This window comes from Kogia breviceps, chromosome 7 (assembly GCF_026419965.1).
Source record: "Kogia breviceps isolate mKogBre1 chromosome 7, mKogBre1 haplotype 1, whole genome shotgun sequence".
Taxonomy (NCBI): domain Eukaryota; kingdom Metazoa; phylum Chordata; class Mammalia; order Artiodactyla; family Physeteridae; genus Kogia; species Kogia breviceps.
In genome coordinates, this window is record NC_081316.1 from 65,909,097 (window position 1) to 65,931,842 (window position 22,746).

At 40.6% G+C, this 22,746-nt stretch overlaps 1 protein-coding gene across 7 annotated transcripts in view; it reads right to left on the bottom strand.

The window, feature by feature from the left end:
- Positions 1 to 22,746, bottom strand: part of POLD3 (DNA polymerase delta 3, accessory subunit) — a 179,855-nt gene that overhangs the window by 26,613 nt on the left and 130,496 nt on the right. For 2 of the 7 annotated variants that reach the window (XM_067038529.1, XM_067038530.1), the window contains exons 3-5: positions 13,261 to 13,316; positions 4,884 to 4,986; positions 450 to 489 (exon numbers count right to left, since the gene is read on the bottom strand). In XM_067038529.1, coding sequence (XP_066894630.1) covers positions 450 to 489; positions 4,884 to 4,985 — 142 coding nt within the window. In that variant the 5' untranslated portion in view covers position 4,986; positions 13,261 to 13,316. Of the gene's footprint in view, positions 1 to 449; positions 490 to 4,883; positions 4,987 to 6,459; positions 6,748 to 13,260; positions 13,317 to 14,684; positions 14,868 to 22,746 lie in introns of those variants that run through there. The other 5 variants (XM_067038528.1, XM_067038527.1, XR_010841406.1 and 2 more) reach the window with 4 other exon arrangements.

Consider the following 22,746-nt stretch of genomic DNA (forward strand, 5'->3'; position numbering starts at 1 on the left):
GTATCATATTTTAACATGTTTCAGAAATTACTAATAAAAAGAATAATACATGGCTCTCCCATAAAACAGCTAAATATATATGAGCTGTTAATGACACTGATGCCATAAAAGGAAAAACCTGGGCTTCCCTGGTGGCACAGTGGTTAAGAATCTGCCTGCCAATGCAGGGGAAACGGGTTCAAGCCCTGGTCTGGGAAGATACCACATGCTGCGGAGCAACTAGGCCCGTGAGCCACAACTACTGAGCCTGCGCGTCTAGAGCTTGTGCTCCACAGCAAGAGAGGCCGCGACAGTGAGAGGCCCGGGCACCGCGATGAAGAGTGGCCCCCGCTTCCCACAACTAGAGAAAGCCCACGCACAGAAACGAAGACCCAACACAGCCAAAAATTAAAAAATAAATAAATTTTTTTTAAAAAAAGAGGAAAAATTTGCTAAATCGCTATACTTACCTTCCAATTTATCTTCTCTCACTACTGCAACCTTGTGGCACTGTAACAAAATAACACTTCATTGGTATTTAAAGTAGTACAACTTGCAATTTTAACGTTTCCTTGCCAAAAATTCATTTGCACTTGGATGTGAAATCAGCAACATTAGATACCCCTGAAAATGTATGTTACAGTTTAATAAAGTCAGACTCATTTTTAACTTGCTTACTTTGAAACTTCTCAATCAGGTTAGGGAAAGTGAGAGAGTGTAGATATCAGTACGAAAAAAACCCCCAAAACTCAAAAAAACATAGCAGCTCAAACTAGCGTGAGGAAAAGAGGACTTTTTACTAAGTAATGTAATGAGAATTACTGTATAATCATATGGAACCAGATAAAAATTGGATCTCTCACACCATACAAAAAAAAAAATTCTAAACAGATCAGAGACCTAAATGTAAAGAATGAAACATACATATATATATATATATATATATATATATATATATATATATATAATATGCACAGGAAGAAAATACGGGTGAATTCTTCTATAAACTAATATAACCTGAGAATGAGGAAAAGTTTCTTGACTATAATTCAAAATCCAGAAGTAACTAAAATAATCCATAAAAACTAAAAAATCATTTTTGGATAATGAAGAAAAAAAATTTAAGCAATGTAAAAAGACAAATGGTAAAGTGAGAAAAATATCTGCAACTTACATCACAAAGGGTTAATGTATAGCTTCTAAAATAGAGAAAATAAAGACTAACTATTCTTTTGAAAATTGGCAAGAGGTATGAAGAAACAGTTCACAGAAGAGAAATACAGATGACCCTGAAACAGGACCACATGTGCTGTGTAGAAACAGATGCTCTCCTACATTGCTGGTAGGAATGAAAAATGGAGAGGTATTTGGCAATACCCAACAAAGTTTATATATATCCTACTTCTAAGAACGTAACCCTAAAACACACTGGCAAAAATATACAAAGCACATATACACTGAGCTATTCACTGCAGCACTATATGTAATAGCCAAAGATTGTAAATAAATAAAATAACTATCAATAAGGGACTGCTGAATAAACTAAGGTATATCTATCAATGTAGGATCATGTGGCTGTAATAAAGAATGAGAAACATTTCTATAACTGCAACAGAGTGATGCTCGGGATAACTTAGAAACCTTAAACTGTTTTCAGTCATCATATGGTTAGTAAAATTGTTGGTCTTGCTTTTCTAAATCTCATATATTTGGCTAAAGCAAATAAATATTTATTTTAAAGTTAGGAACAACCAAAATTCACAACATAAGAAAAAAGAACAATATAAAATCAAGTAAGTTTTTAAAAAATATAATTGTAAATTTGAACTGGGAATTTGGCGTGTCTTCATAATGCATTTTCTCTTAAAAAAAGCATTCTTAAAAATGTCATGTTCTGCAAAATTGTACAATAAAAATTACAGAGCTTATGAGAAAAAGAGCATTAGGAACTAATCACTCAAACCTATGTAACAGGAGCCCTAAAAACAATAATTGGTACCCTCAAGAGAAAATATCGCAGCCCAGACAGTTCAACGTGACTAAACGCTGCCTTAGGGGATATTCGAAATGCATAAAAACAACGCAGTGGAAATGCCAGTGCTAAAACAACTAGACCAGAGTAGAGCTATGGTTCAGGGGGATCCTATTAAGGGGGACACAGGAGTTGAGTTCAGCATCCATAAACCCAGAGCCTGGCTGGGGGCAAGCCCCTTGAGCTTTTCATCAGTTAAAGAAAAAGGGAAAACATAGCTAGTTGATGAGAGAAAGTTCTTCTTTATAGAAACATTCCAGCCAATAAATCCAGAAGGAATGACAGAATTAGAACATCACTATTTTGTAACTCCTAGTGAATTAATGATCTAGGCAATGATAAAAAACAATCTCAGCTAAAATCATTAGATGAAAAGCCAATGGGGGATCTAATAAAGAATGGATCAAGCTAATAACCTCTAATATCACAAAAAGAATCAACCAAACATTTCCCTGAAATTTTCAAAAATTCTCTGGAAGACTCTCCAGGATGAGATTAGAAGGAGGCTTTTACTTTCTATGTATTATCAAGCATTTTTTACAATAATGATCGTTGGAAAAATAGAAATTATTCGTACGTTTAAAAACCCATACAAAGCCTATGTATCTTTTTTTCTTTCTAGAAACACTTAAAACTTATGAGAAAGAATAAGAACAAAACCTGACATTATGCTTAATAATCTGTCTTTTCTTAGCCTGGCTCTCTTAAAAGAAAAAAGCATGGATAAGCATCCACACTTGGTCAGTAATTAATTCTACAGGGTTCCACAGGGCAGGGCTCTAAAATTCTCACAACCACTTCAACCACAGGAACCCTACTCTTAATATATTTTATATTTTAGGATTCCAAGATTTCATTTGATAACGCGTTCTGCTGCTTTAAAAAGAAGCTGGGCAAAAAAAAAAAAAAAAGCTGGGCAGAATTTAAATGCCCTCTTAAACTTAGAAACAGAAGGCTTTATACAAGCAAACCACAGCAGAGAAGTTTTTAATTGATCATGGGTTACACATCTTTTTGAAAAATGGTCTCAAATAAATGCACTGAGGAACACAATTTGAATGTATTTTTTTTTTTTTTTTTTTTGCGTTACGCGGGCCTCTCACTGTTGTGGCCTCTCCCGTTGCTGAGCACAGGCTCCAGACACGCAGGATCAGCGGCGATGGCTCACGGGCCCAGCCGCTCCAAGGCATGTGGGATCTTCCCGGACTGGGGCACGAACCCGCATCCCCTGCATCGGCAGGCGGACTCAACCACTGCGCCACCAGGGAAGCCCCTGAATGTACTTTCAAGCGTTCACCCAAAAGTCCCTTGAACCCTAAAGACCATGCAAGAATCTGAAATTAAGAACCTCTGTCATATGGGTTAGAATAAAAATCTACAACTTTGGGTTTCCCTGGTGGCGCAGTGGTTGAGAGTCCGCCTGCCGATGCAGGGGGCAAGGGAGCGTGCCCTGGTCCGGGAGGATCTCACATGCCGCAGAGCAGCTGGGCCCGTGAGCCATGGCCACTGAGCCTGCGCGTCCGGAGCCGGTGCTCCGCAACGGGAGAGGCCGCAACAGTGAGAGGCCCGAATACCGCAAAAAAAAAAAAAAAAAAAAAAAAAAAAAAAAAAAAAAAAAAAATCTGTGAACACTGAAAATTTCATAAATATGTCAACATATGCATTTTTCTTTCAGATTCTCAAGGAATCAGTGACCAAAAAAAGAAGAAGAGAAACCACTGCTTTAAAGGTACACAGTGATTCCCAGGTAAAGAATTGACTATGACTAAATGGAAGGCTTTGACTAAACTCAAGAAAGAGACAGAAGGGAGCTTATTAACCCTGGAATCAAAAGAAGGCATTCAGATGCAAACTTTGGGAGAATCCATTCAAGGGCCATACAGGGAGAGGATTCTGGTCAGGTTTATTTCTGAGAGCAAATGAAATCAGGTTTGCTTAATCTGGTTTCAGATATATAATGACATCTGATTCCATCTACACTTGCAAATATCTTAATTAACATCTGGCTTGCCAAACAGCTTACCAACAAGAACAGAATATGCTAGTCAGAGAATATAAGGATCTGATACCCCTAGCAGTTTTGTTTCTCCTTGTAAATTACTAAATCGCCGTTCCAGTTTTGAATCTCACATGCTTGGGACTCTATTGATATAAGACAAATCCAGTCAGTATTTTGATAAATATGGCTTCTGAATTTATGAATCTTAGGGAAAGTCAAAAGGGAAGAGGAAAACATGTATCAGTGGATCTCTGAGAAGGAGTCTTGATCATTGGGCTAAATTTAAATTCTCTAGGGCTGGTGGGTATGGGAGCAAAAGAACCTTCAGGTAAGAGGTCTGGGAAGTAAGAACAGAGGAGGTGTGCTTCAGTTTGGGGAGGAAGCAAAAGAGGAGGAATTATCAAAGTTCCAAGGATCAGTCTAGTACGGGAGAAGGAATGGAGTTATCTCAGCAGAGCTTCTGGGACGAAAGTTCAGATTAAAATCCAGTTCACTTAAAAAAAAAAAAAAGACATTGTAATTGCTGAACACCTGAGTTTGTAGCTTGACATTCGAACGGGCTGAAAATTAACCACCGTTGTCCCCAATATACCTTCAAAAGGAAGAAAGAGGAATAAGAGAAGCAGTTCTGAATGTCTTGTTGCCTAGGAAAATTGCACAATAATGATAGTCTCTGTATCACAGCTGAGATATTACCCAAACTTCTCAAGAGTTTTAGGTTTAGTCTAAAAATCCAAAACAATCACCATCTTCAAGTAGCTTTTTAAAATTTCCATAATACTGAATCTTGTTGTTGTTGCCCTGTGTTGTGTTATATAACACCATTTATAGCTCAAACACATTTAAACTCATAATAAGATTCTGAGAACTTACGGATTGTCCATTCTGAATGAGACTGCCAGACACTAAATAAGTGACATGCAGTTGGGCTCCTGAATTTTCCTTTCGCTTCCTTTCAACATAATCATACAGCATCCTGTTACAAACAAAAGGCACAAGTAAGTCATTAGTAAAAGTTTACCTCATCAACTCTTAATTCATGACTTAAAAGTTAGATATATTAAATCTGACAGTCCATCAAATATTCTACAGAATATTTTTGCTCTGTCCATGGACAGAGAGTTAAAAAAAGATGAATGGAACATCGGAGTTTGGGTCAACTTGTATTGAGCTGGCACAGTGACCAAGCAACTGAAATAAAAGAAATCTAATAATTGGTCAAGTGGGACTGAGCCTGCACTAAAAGAGGCAAAGACATATAATGGACAGAATAATCAATCAAGGATAAGTTCAGTCACTATCTAGCCATCTGATCCTGGATAAATTAATTAGTTTTTCTAGGCCTCTTTCTATTCTGAGGTATAATTTGGGAGGGCTGTACAAGATTGGCAATTCTCTGTTAATCTGGGATTCCTGTGGCCATCCATAACCCTCCATTCCGGACTTCCATGGTGGTCCAGTGGTTAAGACTTCGTGCTTCCAATGCAGGGGGTGCAGGTTCGATCCCTGGTCGGGGAATTAAGATCCCACATGCCTTGCGGCACGGCCAAAAAGAAAAGAAAAAAGAAAGAAAAAAAATAAAGAACATAAGCTTCCATCCCTCAAAACTGTAAGCAAAATGTAGGTGTTTTTTTTTGCAGGGAAAAAGGGGAGAGGGTGGAGATGGTTCAAGGTTTTCAACAGATTTGCAAAAGGGTTACTCCAGAACGTTAAGAACCACTATGTAGATGATTGTAAGTGTACAGCTCTGAAGTTCCAATTTTATGATCATTCAGAATCAATGCTGTTTCAAAACTGCAAATGTAACAGCTTACTCACACTGTCCAGTATTCATTAACCTGAGACTGCCAAACACTCAATATAGAAATAATGTTGCTTTTATAACATTCCCTAAATTCATTTTTATCCTTATGATCCACTTAGTATCAGAAGCTGATTCCCCTCAATAACTTACAGTTTAACAAAAATATCAACCAAGAGACATCATTTGTGTCGTTTATTTCAAGAAACATTTAACAAGCCTCTATGACATGTGATACTTCTGGCAAGAATAAGGGAAACTCAACCTACACTGTTGACTACTCTCTTAGCTTCCTTGATCCAATGCCTCACTGAGTCTCCTGCCACCTCTCTAACTGCCTCTGATCCATTTCCTGCACAGACTTGACTACCTACTCCTTTTCTGTACTACTGGGGCTGTCTTCAGCTATCTTTTCTCTATATCTATTAGAGTGACCAATGATCTGGTTTTGCCTGGATCTGAGGGGTTTCCTGACATGGACTTTTAGTTCTAAAACCAGCAGTCCAGGGCACACCAGGATGATTGGTCACCTTACTAAACCTTCTTCTTGATCCATTTCATTCATCCCCATGGCTTCATTTATTCCCAACAACAACATCATCTGCTCAAACCACCCAAGCCAGAAATCTGGGAGTCGTTATCCCTTACTTTTCCCAGTCCGATGAGTTGCCAAATCTTGTCAGTTTTCCATCCCAAGTAATTCTTGACTCCATGCCCTCCAAATCTCTTGACTGGACTATTTCAATATCAAGGGTCAATGCCTTCCTCACACCACCTTCCCATTCATTATCCACAAGGCTGCCAAGGTGAAGTTTTAAAAATGCAAATCAAGTCATTGGTCAACAAAACCTTAATGAGTGGATACTTCATGCTCTATGCCTTGGGGATAGAGCAGAGATCAAAGCAATCAAAGTTTCTACCCATTCAGAGTTTGCACTGCAGAAAAGAGAGATACAAAAAACAAACAAGTAAATATATGTCAGATGGTAGTAAATCTATGGGGGAAAAAAAGATTAGGAGACTAGAGAGTGCCTGAGAAGTTTTCCTGTTTTATATAAGATGATTAGGGAAGGACTCCTTCCCTGCAGGAAGTTACAGAGCCGCCAATGTGAATATCTCAGGGAAGAATGTTCCAGGCAGCAAGTACAGCAAATCCAAAGGTTCTGAGGCAAGAATGTAAGCAAGGTGCAAGGAACAGAAAAGAGGTGAGTGTGCTGAATAAGGAAAAAGGAAGAAGAGAGCCAAATACCAGACATGTAGGGCTTTGTGGCTCTATGTAGGAAGGAAGTCCTCAGAAGGTTTAGAGCAGAAACAACATGATTTCACCTTTTAGGAGGATTCCTGACTGCTGTGTGGAGAATATACTGTTAAGGTGCAAGGAAGGAAGCAGGGAGACCACTTACAAGGCTACTGCAATCATCTAGGCTAGAGATGATGGTGGCTCAGACTACAGTGGCAGCAATGGAGCCAGTAATCAGTGGATGAATTCTGGGGACACCTTAAAGGGAGAAACAACAGGATTTGCTGATCACTGACTGTGGGGTATGAGAGAAAAAGAAATCAAGGATGATTGGATTAAGCAACTTGAAGAATAAAGCTGTCACTCACTGAGATAGAGAAAAGCAGGAGAAGGAGGCGATGTGAGAGAAATTAGGAGTTAAGTTTGGGGGCATGTTAAATCTGAGATACCTATTAGTCATTAAGTGCTGTTAAAAAGTAGCTGATTATTCGTAGCTGAAGTATTATTCCTTGTTCAAAAGTTTTCAGTAGCACCCCATCCCCTAAGTAGCAACTCCACAGGTCTATCAGTGACATGTAAGACATTTCTTGTTCTAGCCCCTGTATCTCTCACCATTCTCCCACACTCACACAATTTTCAGCCTTATGAAACATTCTGCAGTTCCCCTGGCTTTTCTGTATGCCCCTCCTCTGCCTAGAATGCTCTTCTCAAACCTCATCCACCTAATCCCTCATCAAGATAGCAGCTCAGTTATCACCTATGTGAAGCCTTCCCTAACACCACTAGGCCAGCAGGGCACCCTTGCTGTCTAAGTTCTAACAGGACCTATCCCTTATCTGTTATTATAGTTACCACACCGTATTCCAATTACTTAGTTTATGTATCTGACATCCCCACTAGACTATACACATCTTGAGGAAAAAAAAATCAACATTTTTGTTGATTCCTCTATCTTGTTCTCTTTAGTGTGTCCTTCCATGCAGCAATTATGTTAGGAAAGATGAGGAACACAGAGTCATGAACGTTTTGGTTTATTTATGCTAGTTAGGACCATGTTAGCAGAAGAAATGGTAGGAAGGGACCATGCCCAAGATGCTTTGAGCTTGCTGGCGAAACATGCTGTCTTTTTTTTGTGTGTGTGTGGTACTTGGGCTTCTCACTGTTGTGGCCTCTCCCGTTGCAGAGCACAGGCTCCAGATGCACAGGCTCAGCGGCCATGGCTCACGGGCCCAGCTGCTCCGTGGCATGTGGGATCTTCCCGGACCGGGGCACGAACCCGTGTCCCCTGCATCGGCAGGCGGACTCTTAACCACTGTGCCACCAGGGAAGCCCCACGCTGTCTTTTATCAACAATTCAGTCTTGCTTGTATCAACACAGTCATTGTCCTCTGTGCACTTATCTCCCCAAATCAGGCCCAGTTCTCTTTTATATTAACAAGATGGTCAAAACTGCATAAACTCTTAAAAAAATTTCTGCATACCTTTTGAATCTCTAAGACATGTTCATCTAATTTGATTATGCCAAACACCTTACCAACAAAACACACAAAGTATTCTTAAATATGAGTAACAATGCATATGACTTCTTACAAGATGCACTTCCTACATACATGATTAACTATACCTTTGCATCTTCTCATCCCTCCTGATCAGTTCCACCCATAAAGGATGAATACAGTGTATACCTATACTGTCTTCCCTAATCTAATTCCTTCACAGCATTTTTATAACCTGAAATTATCTTGTTTAAGTCAATGATGGGAAGGGCCTTGTCTGTCAAGTTTGCTGTTTTATGACAGAGCCTAAAATAATGCTAAAAACTGAAAAAATATTTCTTTATTGCATCCAAGCAAATAGTAACAACTATGCCCAGACACTGCCGTCAGTGCCAACAGTGAAACTTTAAATGCTCTCACTATAGTTAAAAGAAAAAAGGGTGACAGGACACTCTAAGTCTCAGTTTTCTCATCTGTTAAAAAAGGTTGAGTGCTCGCTTCGGCAGCACATATACTAAAAAGGTTGATAGGGACTTCCCTGGTGACGCAATAGTTAAGAATCTGCCTGCCAATGCAGGGGTCATGGGTTCAAGCCCCGGTCTGGGAAAATCCCACATGCCACGGAGCAACTAAGCTCGTGTGCCACAACTACTGAGCCTGCGCTCTGAAGCCAGCGAGCCACAACTACTGAAGCCTGCACGCCTAGAGCCCATGCTCAGCAACAAGAGAAGCTACCACAATGAGAAGCCCGCGCACCGCAACGAAGATCAGCCCCCGCTCACAGCAGCTAGAGAAAGCCTGCGTGCAGCAATGAAGACCCAATGCAGCCAAAAATAAATAAATTTATCAATAGAAAACAATTTATTGCTAAAAAATGCTAACTATCATCTGAGCCTTCAGCAAGTCATAATCTTTTTGTTGGTGGAGGGTTTGAAACATGATGAGAATTACCAAATGTGACACAGAGACAACAAATAAGCAAATGCTATTGAAAAACTGGCACCCACAGACTCTGTCAACACAGAGTTGCCAAAAACCTTCAATTTGTAAAAACAAAAACAAAAAAACGCAGTATCTGCGAAGTGCAGTAAAGTGAAGCACAACAAAATGAGGTAAGCCTATACACATTTTAGGGCTTCACTTATAAATAAGCTTGAACCAACACAGTGTATTCTTATTGTGAGGACTGAAGCATTTTTAGTATAACAAGCACAAGGTACGTAGAAATGTTAAATAAAGTGATAATTATTGATTTAAGAGCTAAAACTACAGAACTCTCAGAAGAAAACACAGAAGTACATCTTCATGATTTACTTGGGTTAGGAAAAGCCTTCTTAGATACTATATAAAAAGCACAGGCAACAAAAGAAAAAAAAACTTGACTCCATCATCAATAATAAGAACTCTTCCGCTTCAAAGGGCACCATCAAGAAAGTGCAAAGAAATCATTATCTGATCAGGGACTTGTCTCTAGAATATATAAAGAACTCTTACAACTCAATAATAAAAAGACAAACACAACAGAAAAAATGGGCAAAGGATCTAAATAGGTATTTCTCCAAAGAAGATACACAAATGACTATTAAGCACATGAAAAGATGATCAATGTCATTAGCCATTACAAAAATGCAAATCAAAACCATAATGATACTGCTTTACACCCACCAGGATGGCTAAAATTTAAAAAGACAGATAACAGAAAGAGTTGACAAGAATGCTGAGAAATCAGAACCCTCATACCTTGGTGGTGGGATTGTAAAATAGTGTAGCCACTTTGAAAAACAGTTCCTCAGCTCCTCAAAATGTTACATATGACCCAGAAATTCCAATCTTAGGTGTATACTAAGAGCTGAATACACATGTCCACACAAAAGCTTGTACACAAACGTTCAGAGTAGCATTATTCATAACATGCCAAATGTGGAAACAACCTAAATGTCCATCAACTGATGAATGGATAAACGAAATGCTATATATCCATATGTTATAGGTTGAATTGTGTCCCCCCCAAAAAAGATATGTTGAAGTCCTAACCATCAGTACCTCAGAGTATGACCTTATTTGGAAACAGGGTCTTTGCAGATATAATAAGTTAACATGAAGTCATACTGGAGTAGGGTGGGCTCCTCATCTACTATGACTGGTATCCTTGTTTTTTTTTAATGGTATCAACTGCTTTTTATTGAGCACATATTAAGTACTTTCCATAAAATTCAATCTGCACCCTGACCTTAGAAGCTACATGTTTTTATTATTCCCATTTTTCAGAGACAGAAGCTCAGAACCTAAAAGTGGTGACTCAAGTGGGTAACTCAGCTAAATGAGTGGATTCTGATTCTGGATGCATGGCCTCCAAAGCCAGTGTTTGTAATCCTAAGGGTCCTGTGCCTCGAACTCTGCTCTTCTGCATTGGCTGGAGGGAGCCAGGATGAGCCCTCTAACGGTTAGGCCTTCCAAACAGGAGCCACCAAGCCTGGTGTCTCATCTGTCTCAATGTTTAGCCTGACTGGTATCCTTATAAGATGGCTATGTGAAGATACAGACACACAAGGAGAATGCCATGGGCTATGAAGGCAGATACTGGGGTTATGCAGCTACAAGCCAAAGAATGCCAAACACTGCTAGCAAACCACCAGAAGCTAGGAAGAATCAAAGAATTTTTCTCTACAGGTTTCAGAAGGATCATGGCCCTGCCAACATCTTAATTTTGGACTTCTAGCCTCCAGAACTGAGACAATAAATTTCTGTTGTTTTAAGCCACCCAGTTTGTAGTGTTCTGTTATGGCAGCACTAGAGAACTAATATACTATATGATGGAATATTATTCAACCATAAAAAGGAATGAAGTACTGATGCATGCTACAACATGGACAAACCTTGAAAATATTATGCTAAGTGGAGGAAACCAGACACACAAGATAACTTATTATTAATAAGTAATCTTAAGTATTAATAAGTATTAATAATTACTTATGATTCCATTTATATGAAATGTCCAGGATAGGCAAATCTATAGATGGAGAGTGTATTAGTGGTTGCCTAGTGCTTGGGGGGTGGGGGGAGAAGAATGATGAGGGACTACTAATGGATACAGGGTTTCTTTTGGGGGGGTGATTAAAATGTTCTGAAATTAATTATAGTGCTAACTGCACAACTCTGGAAATATATTAAAAATCATTGAATTGTACATTTTCAATGGGTGAATTGTATGGTATATGAAATACATGTAAATAAACCTGTTTTTAAAAAAATAATTATGAAAGAAAGTAATAGGGTGCATGACAGAGAGAGAGGAGTAGGGACACCTGAAATACAGCATTAGGGAAGAGTTGTTATATGAAGTAATGTGTGAAATTTGAGCTGAAACCTGAACAATGAGGACAGCTGTGAGAAGAGCATTCCAGGCAGAGGGAATGGTACACATTTTCTTGAGTGAGAATGGGCTTGGCACATCTGAGGAACAGAAAGGCAAATATGGCTAGAGTATAAGTGACGTAGAGAGTGGTATGGGATGAAACTGGTAGACAGGCAGGGGCTAGACAGCGTATTAATTCCATAAAAATTATAGGAAATAATTCCATAAAAATTATAGCTACAGTATAATTGCAGGCAACTTTATTTCATCTCCAGTCCTCAACATGCACCTTTAATCTCAATAGGCTTATATAGTAACAGTTACCTCATTTCATATTTAAACATCTATAACCATAATAAATAATTACTCTATGGTCTCTAATCCCAAAGTTACCTAAACCTGTTAGGTTTGGGCCAGGACTGGTCTTAGCAATGGCAATCTCAAATAGTCAAAACCAGTCCGAACCCATCCCTGGGCCAAGAGTTTCAGGTCTTGATGGCATAAACATCACAGTCAAAATTAAACTCCTAGATCTGCCAAACAGCAACCCAAATCAAGCCAAATCAACCCGTTCTAGAGATCAGGAATTTTTTTTTAAAACTCAGAGAATGTTCCTATGACTCAAGGAATAGGGAAAAACCAAACCACCTTTAGGAATAAAGCAAACAAAATGAGTATTTAACTCAATATATGTGCTCTCAGTCTGTTCACCAATTCCTACCCATTGGACATAGACAACACCTGCACATTTTCAGGTGAAGAAATTCTGAAGTTAATTCAAAAGCCTGCCCCTTCCATTTTGGCCCCAAGTTGGACTACAAGTTTCAGCAAGGACAGGTGATAGGAGGGCAATGCTCTGTGTCATCCTGAACACTCCCTTTTTAGTTTCACTTAAATAGTTCTACTGTGTCTTATACTGTTACACAGCCTGTGTCAAACACCTGTTGACCTCATTATGGAAGTTATTTCAGTAACACCCAGAGATGGGCCTAAGGAGCACATGTGAAAATGTAATGAAGATGTTTAAGATAACAGACATATAAATCTGAGATGTAAACAGAATTGGCTAGCCCATTTAATAAATCAGAAATAACAAAGTGATGTTAACCAGAGGGCAAGGCTACAAATAAATCCAGTAAAAATATCACCACACATTTGTATACAAGTCCACCTATCTCCTAAATAATAGACAAAAGCATTAAAGGTAGTAAAAAAAAGGTATTCTTTCCCATTCCCCTTCAGGGTGGGTGGGGTGTGGGTTCTAACCTAGAGACTATCTGTAAAGCTAACAGAGCAAAAGAAAACAAATAAAACCAAAAATTCCAATCAGATTAAAATTAGTAATAAATTGTACTTACTGTTTGGCCTGATTAACATGAACTCCTAGTGTATAGCTCAGCCATTTGTATGTCACCTGCAAGAAGAAGGAGTTTTTTAAAATGTTTTATTAGATGACTCCAGAGTGCAGGTCAGTCCCAAGGGCTCCTGAAGATTCTTACTCTTTGATGATTAAGCCTTATAAATTACATTAGATGCCACCCCAGTTTTGCCAAGAACCATCCACCGAGGCAGGTAGGGCTCAGATATTTATCTTACAAATACTAAGAAGTTTGTATCACAGATTAATGCAAGAATCTAAAAAGAAAGCCTGAATATACATAGAAAAAAATCTCATTTTTCTCACACTCCTTGTTTTACTAAGGCCCTTTTTTTTCACATTCTGTCCTTTTTTGGGGCCACCACCAAAAACTATCCTCAAACTCACCCAGAAGCTAGGTTACTTTGGACTGTATAACTCAGAAACTTCTGAGGAAAGTTGCAGCCATACAAACATCAAAGGGCACAGGTGGTGCAGGGGTCAGGGAATAAGTGAAGTTGTTGAATACTGTATCAAGAGGTTAGACTGGGAACTATTGGCATCAAGCTTTCATCTTCCTTCCATCCTTCGTTGAACTCTCCTGTCATTTGCCACTTCCTTATAACCTGTCAGCCTCCTCTCAAAGTCTTCCAATTCTAAACGCTGAGTTTCCGATAATTAGAAGACTTATATAGGTTAGGCAAAGGCAGTGTGATGTGGAGGAAAGCACTAGCAAAGGAGACAGACCTAGGCTAGAAAACTGATTATCCCTTACTAACCACAAATAAATTATTTGATCCCTCTGCTTCAACTGCCTTTTCTAAGGATACTTCCACCGACCTCTAGATGGGTCACTGTAGAGACTAAATGCAATAATGTGTATCCAAAGCTCACAGTAGGCACTCAGTCATCACGATTTGCGAAGCAATCTCATATCCATCGTCTCACTTGATCTTTACTCCAACCCTGTGAGGCAGGCCAAGCCTGTATCAATACCAAACTTCCAGGAGGAGGAAACCAACTGACGGCCGGAAGGTTAAACAACATGTCACTTAAACCGGTCAAAACACAATTTCCTCAACTGTAAACTTGAGACTTCAAACGCCAACCACGTAGTCAGACGGGTGTAGAGACGCCTTAGAAACATTATCAACCAATGTTCCTCCCCCGCCCCCCGCCCCCGACTTCCGGGGCCCCGGGCCTGTGCACAGGACCCAGCACGCCCACCCGAAGGACGCGGATTTGCGCGCCAGCCACAGATCCTTCCCGGAGAGTTCTCGCTCGCCCTGGGGCACCAGGCGTGGGGACCGTCTCCCCTGGGCCAGTCCCCACGCGGCACACGCTGAGGCGTCAAGGCCCCCGCCGCCCTCGCTGGGCCCAGGACCCCAGTCGCACGCCCGCATTCCCCAAATCCTAGCTCCTCACGATCTTGTTCTGGTCCGTGACGAACTCGTCTATATTTTCCAGATAAAACTGGTCCGCCATGGTGCCGCTATGCCGTGCCCCGCCGCCTCCGAGCTCCCCTGGCCACTACAACTGCAGCTCCCGCCGGCGGGAAACGTCTTTCCTCCCTCGCAGGTCCCGGGCCGTTTCCCACAGCAACGGAGGCGACGCGCTACGGCGGCCGCCTGGGGGTCAAACTAGTCTCGGAGAATGCGCAGGCTGAACGAAGCGGAGCTAATAGGAGCGGACGGAAGTGAGGGCCTAGCAGCGCAGGCGTGCTCTGCAGGGGCTGAGTGTAGAGCCCCAGTTTCAAACCCCAGCTCTGCCTCTTAGTGACTGACCCAGGGCAAAATACCTCATCTCTAGGAACCACGGTCCTTCCAACTCTAAATTGATAAAATAATCCTTACCTTTTCATACATTTATTCAACAAATATTTATTAAGTACCCAGTCTATTCCAGGCACTTCTTAGGCACTGAGACATAGCAGTGAACAATAAGGACAGAAATAAACAAGTATTTTAGTAAAGTCCTGCCAGCTGGGATAAAGTACTGCCTGTTATAATCTCTCAGAATTGAGAAATCAGGGAAAGTTTTCCAGAGAGGATGAGAGAGGGGGAGTATTTGCTGGGAAGAGAATAGTTTTCATTATGGTTGGAATGCTGGGAGAAAAGGACGATGAGGAGGGATGAGACCGAAGAAGCCAAATCATGCTATGCCTACAAGGTTGTGTGAAGGGGCACGTGCACTTTATTCTCAAGAAAAGTTTTCGAATTGGGGAATTTCAACTAAAATTTCTCCTAACATCAGCTAAAAAAACATTTAGCAGAAGCCATTGTATTTCAGTAGGGCAGCATAGTGGATAATGGAGCAGGCTCTAGAGTTAGACCCTGGATTTGAATCCTGGTTTTGATATTTGTGTGTGAACTTAGGTAAGTTATTTAACCACTGCAAGCCTGTTTCCCCACCTACAAAATGGAAATAATGGGATTTCCCTGGCAATCCAGTGGTTAAGACTCTGCCCTTCCAGTGCAGGGGGCGCAGGTTCGATCTCTGGTCAGGGAACTAAGATCCCACATGCTGCAAGGCCCGACCAAAACATTTTTTAAAAAAAGAAAAAAAGATGGGAAGTAGCAATAACACCCATTTCAAATGTTTGTTGCAACATGCATTCATTCAAGACATAGTTAGCAAAAGCCTACTAAGGGCCAGGCACTGTTCTGGGTACTGGGGCCCTGGGGATACAGCTGTGATCAATAACACACAGAGCCTGTTCACCTGTAGCTTACATTTTCTTGGAGATTTTTAAGTGAGAGACCGTAGCAGCTTAAAATAGGATCGTATGTACTGGAAATTGAGAACTGAGTAACTTGGGTTTTCAGCAAAAACTGCTAATGAATTAGATGAGTGGAGTATGAGAAAGACAGTAATCAAGGAAAATGCCTAGATTTGGAACCTAAATCTTTAGGTTAATGGTGATGCCTTTGATTACTGAGATATGAAGACTGAGAGAAGGAGCAGATGAGAAAATTTAAGAATTTTATTTGGCCAGAGTTATAAACGGGATAATATACATATACCCCTCAATGCCATGCCTGCACACAATGAAATCAACAATTAGTATCTGTACTTGGAATTGACAAATAATAAAATGACTAAAGTTAGAAAACAACAACAACAGGACTTCCCTGGTGGCGCAGTGGTTGAGAGTCCGCCTGCCGATGCAGGGGACATGGGTTCGTGCCCCGGTCTGGGAAGATCCCATGTGCCGCGGAGCGGCTGGGCCCGTGAGCCATGGCCACTGAGCCTGCACGTCTGGAGACTGTGTTCTGCAACAGGAGAGGCCACAGCAGTGAGAGACCCTTGTACCGCAAAAAAAATAAATAAATAAAATAAAATTTTTAAAAAAGAAAAGTTATTACATTACTATATACCAGGCACACTGTACCAGGCTTTGAGAGTGAGATTTCATTTGACTCTCATAGGATCCCTGCAAATGGATTGTTTGTCCATATTTTATAGACTAGATTGCTGAGGCTCAAGAGAGGAGACACGGATTTTCCAGGTCACAGGGTTAAGTGGTAGTACTGGTACTGGAACTTGTTTCTAGTCATTGCTCCACAGGATTGGAAAAGAAGTCAAAATTGACCAAAGAAGAGTCTTGATACTACCTCCCTGCCTAAAGGGAGCAGATGATAATACTTATAGACTACTTGGTCCAACATGGTCCTAGATCTGCCAATATTAAAAGAGTTGCATGTTTTTTAGAAGCCAGATTCGTGGTTATCTTTGGGAAGATAGAAAATGAAAGGGAGTAGGAGGAGGCTTCTGAGAAAAAGGTAATGTTCTGGTTGTGAATCTGTGTGCTAATCCCATGGGTGTGTCAAGTCTGTGAAAATTTGAACTGTACACTTTTGATATATATGGTTTTCTATATGTATGTTTACATCTATAAAAAGTTTAAATGATTATTCAGGAAATCTTTAACTACTGTGCCAGGTCTTCTCAAATAAGTAAAACAGAAAATAGGTACAGGTAAGGATGGGTATTGGAAAGGATAGGTTTAGTCTTAACCTTGGAAAAAAGAAAAAAGATTCTGGGAAGAAGGGATAATGGACAAATGGACCCCAGGCAAGACAGTAATGGAATTATCAAGTTAAGATAAATGATCAAAGGCATCTCCAAGACTGGGTTGGAATAATGAGAGTAGAAAGGAATGACCACCGCTATGCCCTGGAGGGGGCAGGTTGGGAGTTGGGCTTGTATATTAAGGGCAGGGAGCTGGAGGGGGAAGGGAAGGCTCTTCTGCTTATGTCTGAGGCCTACCCAGCCTTGAACATTCCTACCTCAGGGGAGGGTAGCTGACTGGAAAGCATGTGGGCTTTGGAAATACATTTTTCTTTTAAAAAGCAAGCAAAGCAAACAAACAAAAACCTAGGCTTGAATCCCAGCTTCACCACTTCCTAGCTGTGTGGCCTTGGGCAAATCATTTAACCTCTCTAGTCCTCACTTTCATCATCTTTAAAGAAGGGACAATGATATGCAGTGATGTTCTGATAAATGATTAAGAACCAATTTACCAAATAAAAAAAGCCCTGATTTGTAGTGGTTGCCAGCTTCTGTGGTGTAAATATTCCCACCATAGCAGATTCCAAACTACAGATAGTGATGTCACAGAATGCAAAGTCAGGAAGAGACGCACACTATCACACCATTATTTCCACTGTACAGATACAATAAGCAAATAACCTCAAGAGCATAGATGATAGTAAAATGTAGTAATATAATTGAGAAATAAGATTTGAATATTATCTTTGTTTTTAATATAATTTATTTAATAGTAAGTTATGTAATTTAATTTTTAGTAACAGCTCTGTTTAACAAGTGACTTGCAAACTTTCTGAAACTTTAACATTCAGCTCTCATAAGCAAGTATGGGCCAGCTCTAGAACACTACTATAAATATAATTTAACTTGCATGATTGAGGGGATTGAAGGAAACATGTTCTGTGCCTGGCAGATAGCTAAGTGCTCTAAAAATGGTAACTATTATTATATAACTAACACTTGCATACAACTAACTATATACCAGACTCTGTTCCAAGTGCTTCACAAATAGTAACTCATCTAACCTCCATAAGAGTCCTAGAAAGTAAGGTGTGTTATTAGCTCCATTTTCCAGATAAGTAAACATTGGCACAGAGAGGTTAAGTAACTTGCCCAAGATCACAGAGTAAGTGGCAAAGCCAGAATTATAACCCAGGCAGTTTGGCTCCAACATCCATGATCTTAGACATTGTATTTTGCTGCCTCATTATTAGTTTACAACGCATATAGGAAAATAATAAGTACTGTGAAAGTCTAACACACTTTACTGCAGAATTTTGGAATCCCTGTGCACATCAGTCAAGTGAGAATTGCTTTCAGTGGAAGCCAAGTAACAAATGATATATGTTGAATATCTAAAGGATGTGGGAATATAGAGTCCAGGTAAACAGGAGTTTATCTTAGAAGTTTTCAAGGCAATTGTTGCGGGGGGGGTACAAGGTGGAGGGAGGAAAGTTGGTGGGGGGGTGGAATGGATCTTTGATTAGGTTTATGGAGGAAACCACAGCTAACAAATGCCAGTGTACAAGCCTAGGACTGTGGCCAGGAGATTAGTGTTTTTCTAAATAATGCCTGAAAGCTTAGTTCTAGGGTCAAAACTAAATCAGAGAAGAAAGAAGTGCTCTGTACTTTAACACCCATAAATCATAGGTATGAAACTCCTTCAGCTCATGTGCATCACTGGAATGTTAATAACTATCATTTATTGAGCACCTACCATGTTGTGGGGACCTGGCAGAGAATGACTCATTTAATCCTGAAACAACCCTGTTAAATTCTATTATCCCTTCACCAAAAAAGAAGCCAAATTTGAAATCAGTTTTATGTTGTTGATAGGAAGAATGAATGGGAAATGATTTCATATAAGTTCCATGACAAGTTTTGCTTAAACTAATAACTAAGTAGAATTTTAGAACTGGCCTCCTTCTAATATAATAACAGCAACCTCACCAGCATCTAATAGGTTCTCAGTGACGTTTATTGACTTAAATTCAATCACACTGAAGGAAGTGAGATTTGAGGGGGAAAAACACTGGATTAAGAAAAAAGGTGATCTGAGACAGTGTTCACTCTTACTTATCATTCTTGGAGTGTGGAAAGTGTACAGGCACCATGCTAGGCCTTTTACTTTAATATTCTCATTTATTCTTCAAAATAATTCTATAAAGTGAATAAATATTATTACTTACCTACTATTATCCCTGTTTTCAGATGAAGAAACTGGAGCTCAGAGAGGAGGTTAAGTAACTTGCCCCAAACCATCCAGGTAGTAAGTGGTGGAGATAGGTTCCCACCCAGGTGTGCCTAGAGCCCATGCTCAAACACTGTGGTTGTCTTTGGAGGAGAGCATTGGACTGATTTTTATTCTTTTCCTTATTTTACTGTTTTTGTGCATCTTTGAATTTTTATGAGTCATTTTTACAAGTATCATTTTTATTGTTAGAAAAAAAATGAACATATTTTCATTTTGAAGAAAAAGTGCATTTAGCAACGTAAAATTAACTCATCTTCCTACTCCAGGCATGGTGTTTTCCCTATTTGAAATGTAAAAGGCAAATCTCCAAAAAGGAAAAGTACCACCATTCCTTCCTTCACCTCAAATGCTGCTTTTTTTTTTTTTTTTTTTTTTTTGGTGGTACTTGGGCCTCTCACTGTTGTGGCCTCTCCCGTTGCAGAGCACAGGCTCCAGACGCGCAGGCTCAGTGGCCATGGTTCCCAGCCGCTCCGTGGCATGTGGGATCTTCCTGCACCGGGGCATGAACCCGTGTCCGCCCAAACACTGTTTCTTTAAATAAGACAACTCACTCCCTATTCCTTAAGGATGAGGCTTAAGATTAGAAAGAGAAAAACAAATATCATATATTAATGCATAAATGTAGAATGTAGAAAATTGATAGAGATGAACCAGTTTGCAGGGCAGATATTGAGACACAGATGTAGAGAACTGTATGGACACCAAGGGAAGAAAGTAGTGGGGGGTGGGGATGGGGGTGTGATGAATTGGGAGATTGGGATTGACAGGTATACACTGATGTGTTTAAAATGGATGACTAATAAGAACCTGCTGTATAAAGAAATAAATAAAATAGAATGGGATAAAAAAAAAAAAAAGATTAGTTTTAAGAACATGAGCAGTTCTGGGGATGGCAGTGTCAGGTGATACCAGCAGTGGGAGCCATAGCATCAAGTCTCCATGTCTCAAAACAGAACCTAAGGTTGATGTTAGAAAGAGAAGGCTGACCCTCCTCTTTCCTCCTCTGCATCCCACTTTACCCCAGAAATGATTGGCTTCGGAGAGTCTAATGATTCTGACAGGGCATGGGGTGGGAAATCTAGATGGGGCTCAATATTGGGAGGGAATGAGGAGCTGTCAACCTGTATGTGGGCAGGATCCCCAGACCGCAAGCAGGGGAAGAGGGCCTGTAAGAGCAACTCAGGAGCCCCACCAGCTGGCTGGGCTTCGGGGCTGCCATAGGTCTCTGGTGGATAGCATTCCAGTCAGGGTAACGGGTTAGAACAAATGAGTATAAGATTAAGAATTATGACTCGAGGCCACATAACTGTCCAAGGTCCATTCCAGAGTCCCAGGACTTATTAACACCAAGGTATTTAGCATTAGATCATTCGTACATTCATTCATCAAACGTTACTAAAGGTCTCCTACCTACTAGATCCTGTGTGACCAATGGGAACACAGCATGGTCTTCATCCCTGGGGATTTTAGAGTTGGGGGGGAATAAACAGCAATACAGTGCAAGGGTAGCACAGGGTGCCATGTGAGCCCACAGGAGGCAACCAACCCAGCCTGAGGATCAGAAGAAATGCAGGGAAAAGTGGACTTGGGTTTCCAGGATTAGATGTGTAATCCCTCCTCTCACTTTAGGCAAAATATAAAAGAAATGAACTCAGAGTGCTGCCATTTTTATAGTTTTTAACAACACAAAACACACCTGTATTTCCTCTTTAAAAAAAAGCTGTTTTATGAGAATACATATTCTTTGTGCAGACTGTCCTGTGGAATGTACAGCCACCAAGGCCAGGACACATCAACCTTCCTGACAGCTGGGGAGGCAGGAGCCCAGGGAACAGTGAGATAAGGCTCCAGGTGCTGTTTTTAAACACTTTATCAGTTCTGTAAAAATCAATGTAAAACGTCTCAGTTATCAAAACAAGGTGGATGAGGCAAGAGGACACTCAGACACTGGTTCCCTTGTTTCATACCTGGCACCGAATCACACCTCCCCCCAGCCCACACTCACACCCCAGCCCATTCATCCCTCAGCTCAGCCACCGGAGGCTCATGGTGCCATCTTTGTTGCCGCAGACATTCAGAAGAAGAGCAGGAGGACCTCACCCCCACCCCATCTTGCAGTGGCTTTGTACATTGTTTTCCTTTGTCCATTCCCTTGGGGGCTGGAAGGGGGCTGGAGGTGGAGTGGATGCTGAAGATGAAAGTTAATTGGAAATTGGCTATGAGATGTTTTGTCTCAAGCATATCATTTCTGAATTATTAAAATTGGGGGCAGGGGGCATTGGCTTTCAGGGCTAAAAAGAAGCATGTGATCCTTCTCTTACAGACCATTGCTCTCTGGCTCCCAAACTCTGCTGGGTGGGAATACTTCCTGAGGAAACGCTGTGTGGTTTCAGCTTTAGTTTCCAGTGAAGAAGGGGCAGAGGCCATTCTAGACACAGTCCTGATGGAGTGGGCTGCTCTCTTTGCTCAGTCTGTCTCCTGGCATCACTGCTTCTCTCTCTATGACTATTCTGTTTTCTTCTTTGGCTTAACCACTGTCTCTACTTCCTCAGAATTTCCGTTTAAACACAGCCATAGGTTGCCATGGTTCCTCTCTCCCACTGTCTCCAGTTTTTGTCTGTCACTACAGATTTTCTCAACAATTCCCTCATTTTGTAATCCCTAAATTGTTGAACCTGATATGCTCAGCTTATCTCAGGCTTTTGTTTCTTTTAAATCTCAGATTAGCAATATCTTTCTCAGGATACTGAGAAGCCAGTGGAAAGATTCCTCTGGGATAATTGCTTCTTCATTCATTCTCCAATTGTTGATTGAGTTCCTTCTATGAGCTGACTATGTCTGTGAGGTACGATAGAATACAAGAGACATGTGGCCCTGGATGGAAACAGAGAAGTTAACAAAAAGTTACGAGATCATGTTATGAGAGGAAACAAACCCATTGGAGATGTCCAGTAGACTGTGGGGTATGCCCGTGCCCAGATGCAGAATTAGAGTAGGGATACACACATGTAGATGGGAACTGAAGCCACTGGAGGGGATTAGATGAACCAGGGACAGAGCCAAAGGCAGAACCCCAGGGAACGTCAGCAGTTAAGGGAGAAGGAGCACTTAGAGGGTTCAAAGTGGAAGCAAGAGGAGAAGTGAGTTTGAAGGAGGAATTTTCGACAGTGTCAAATGCTTCCC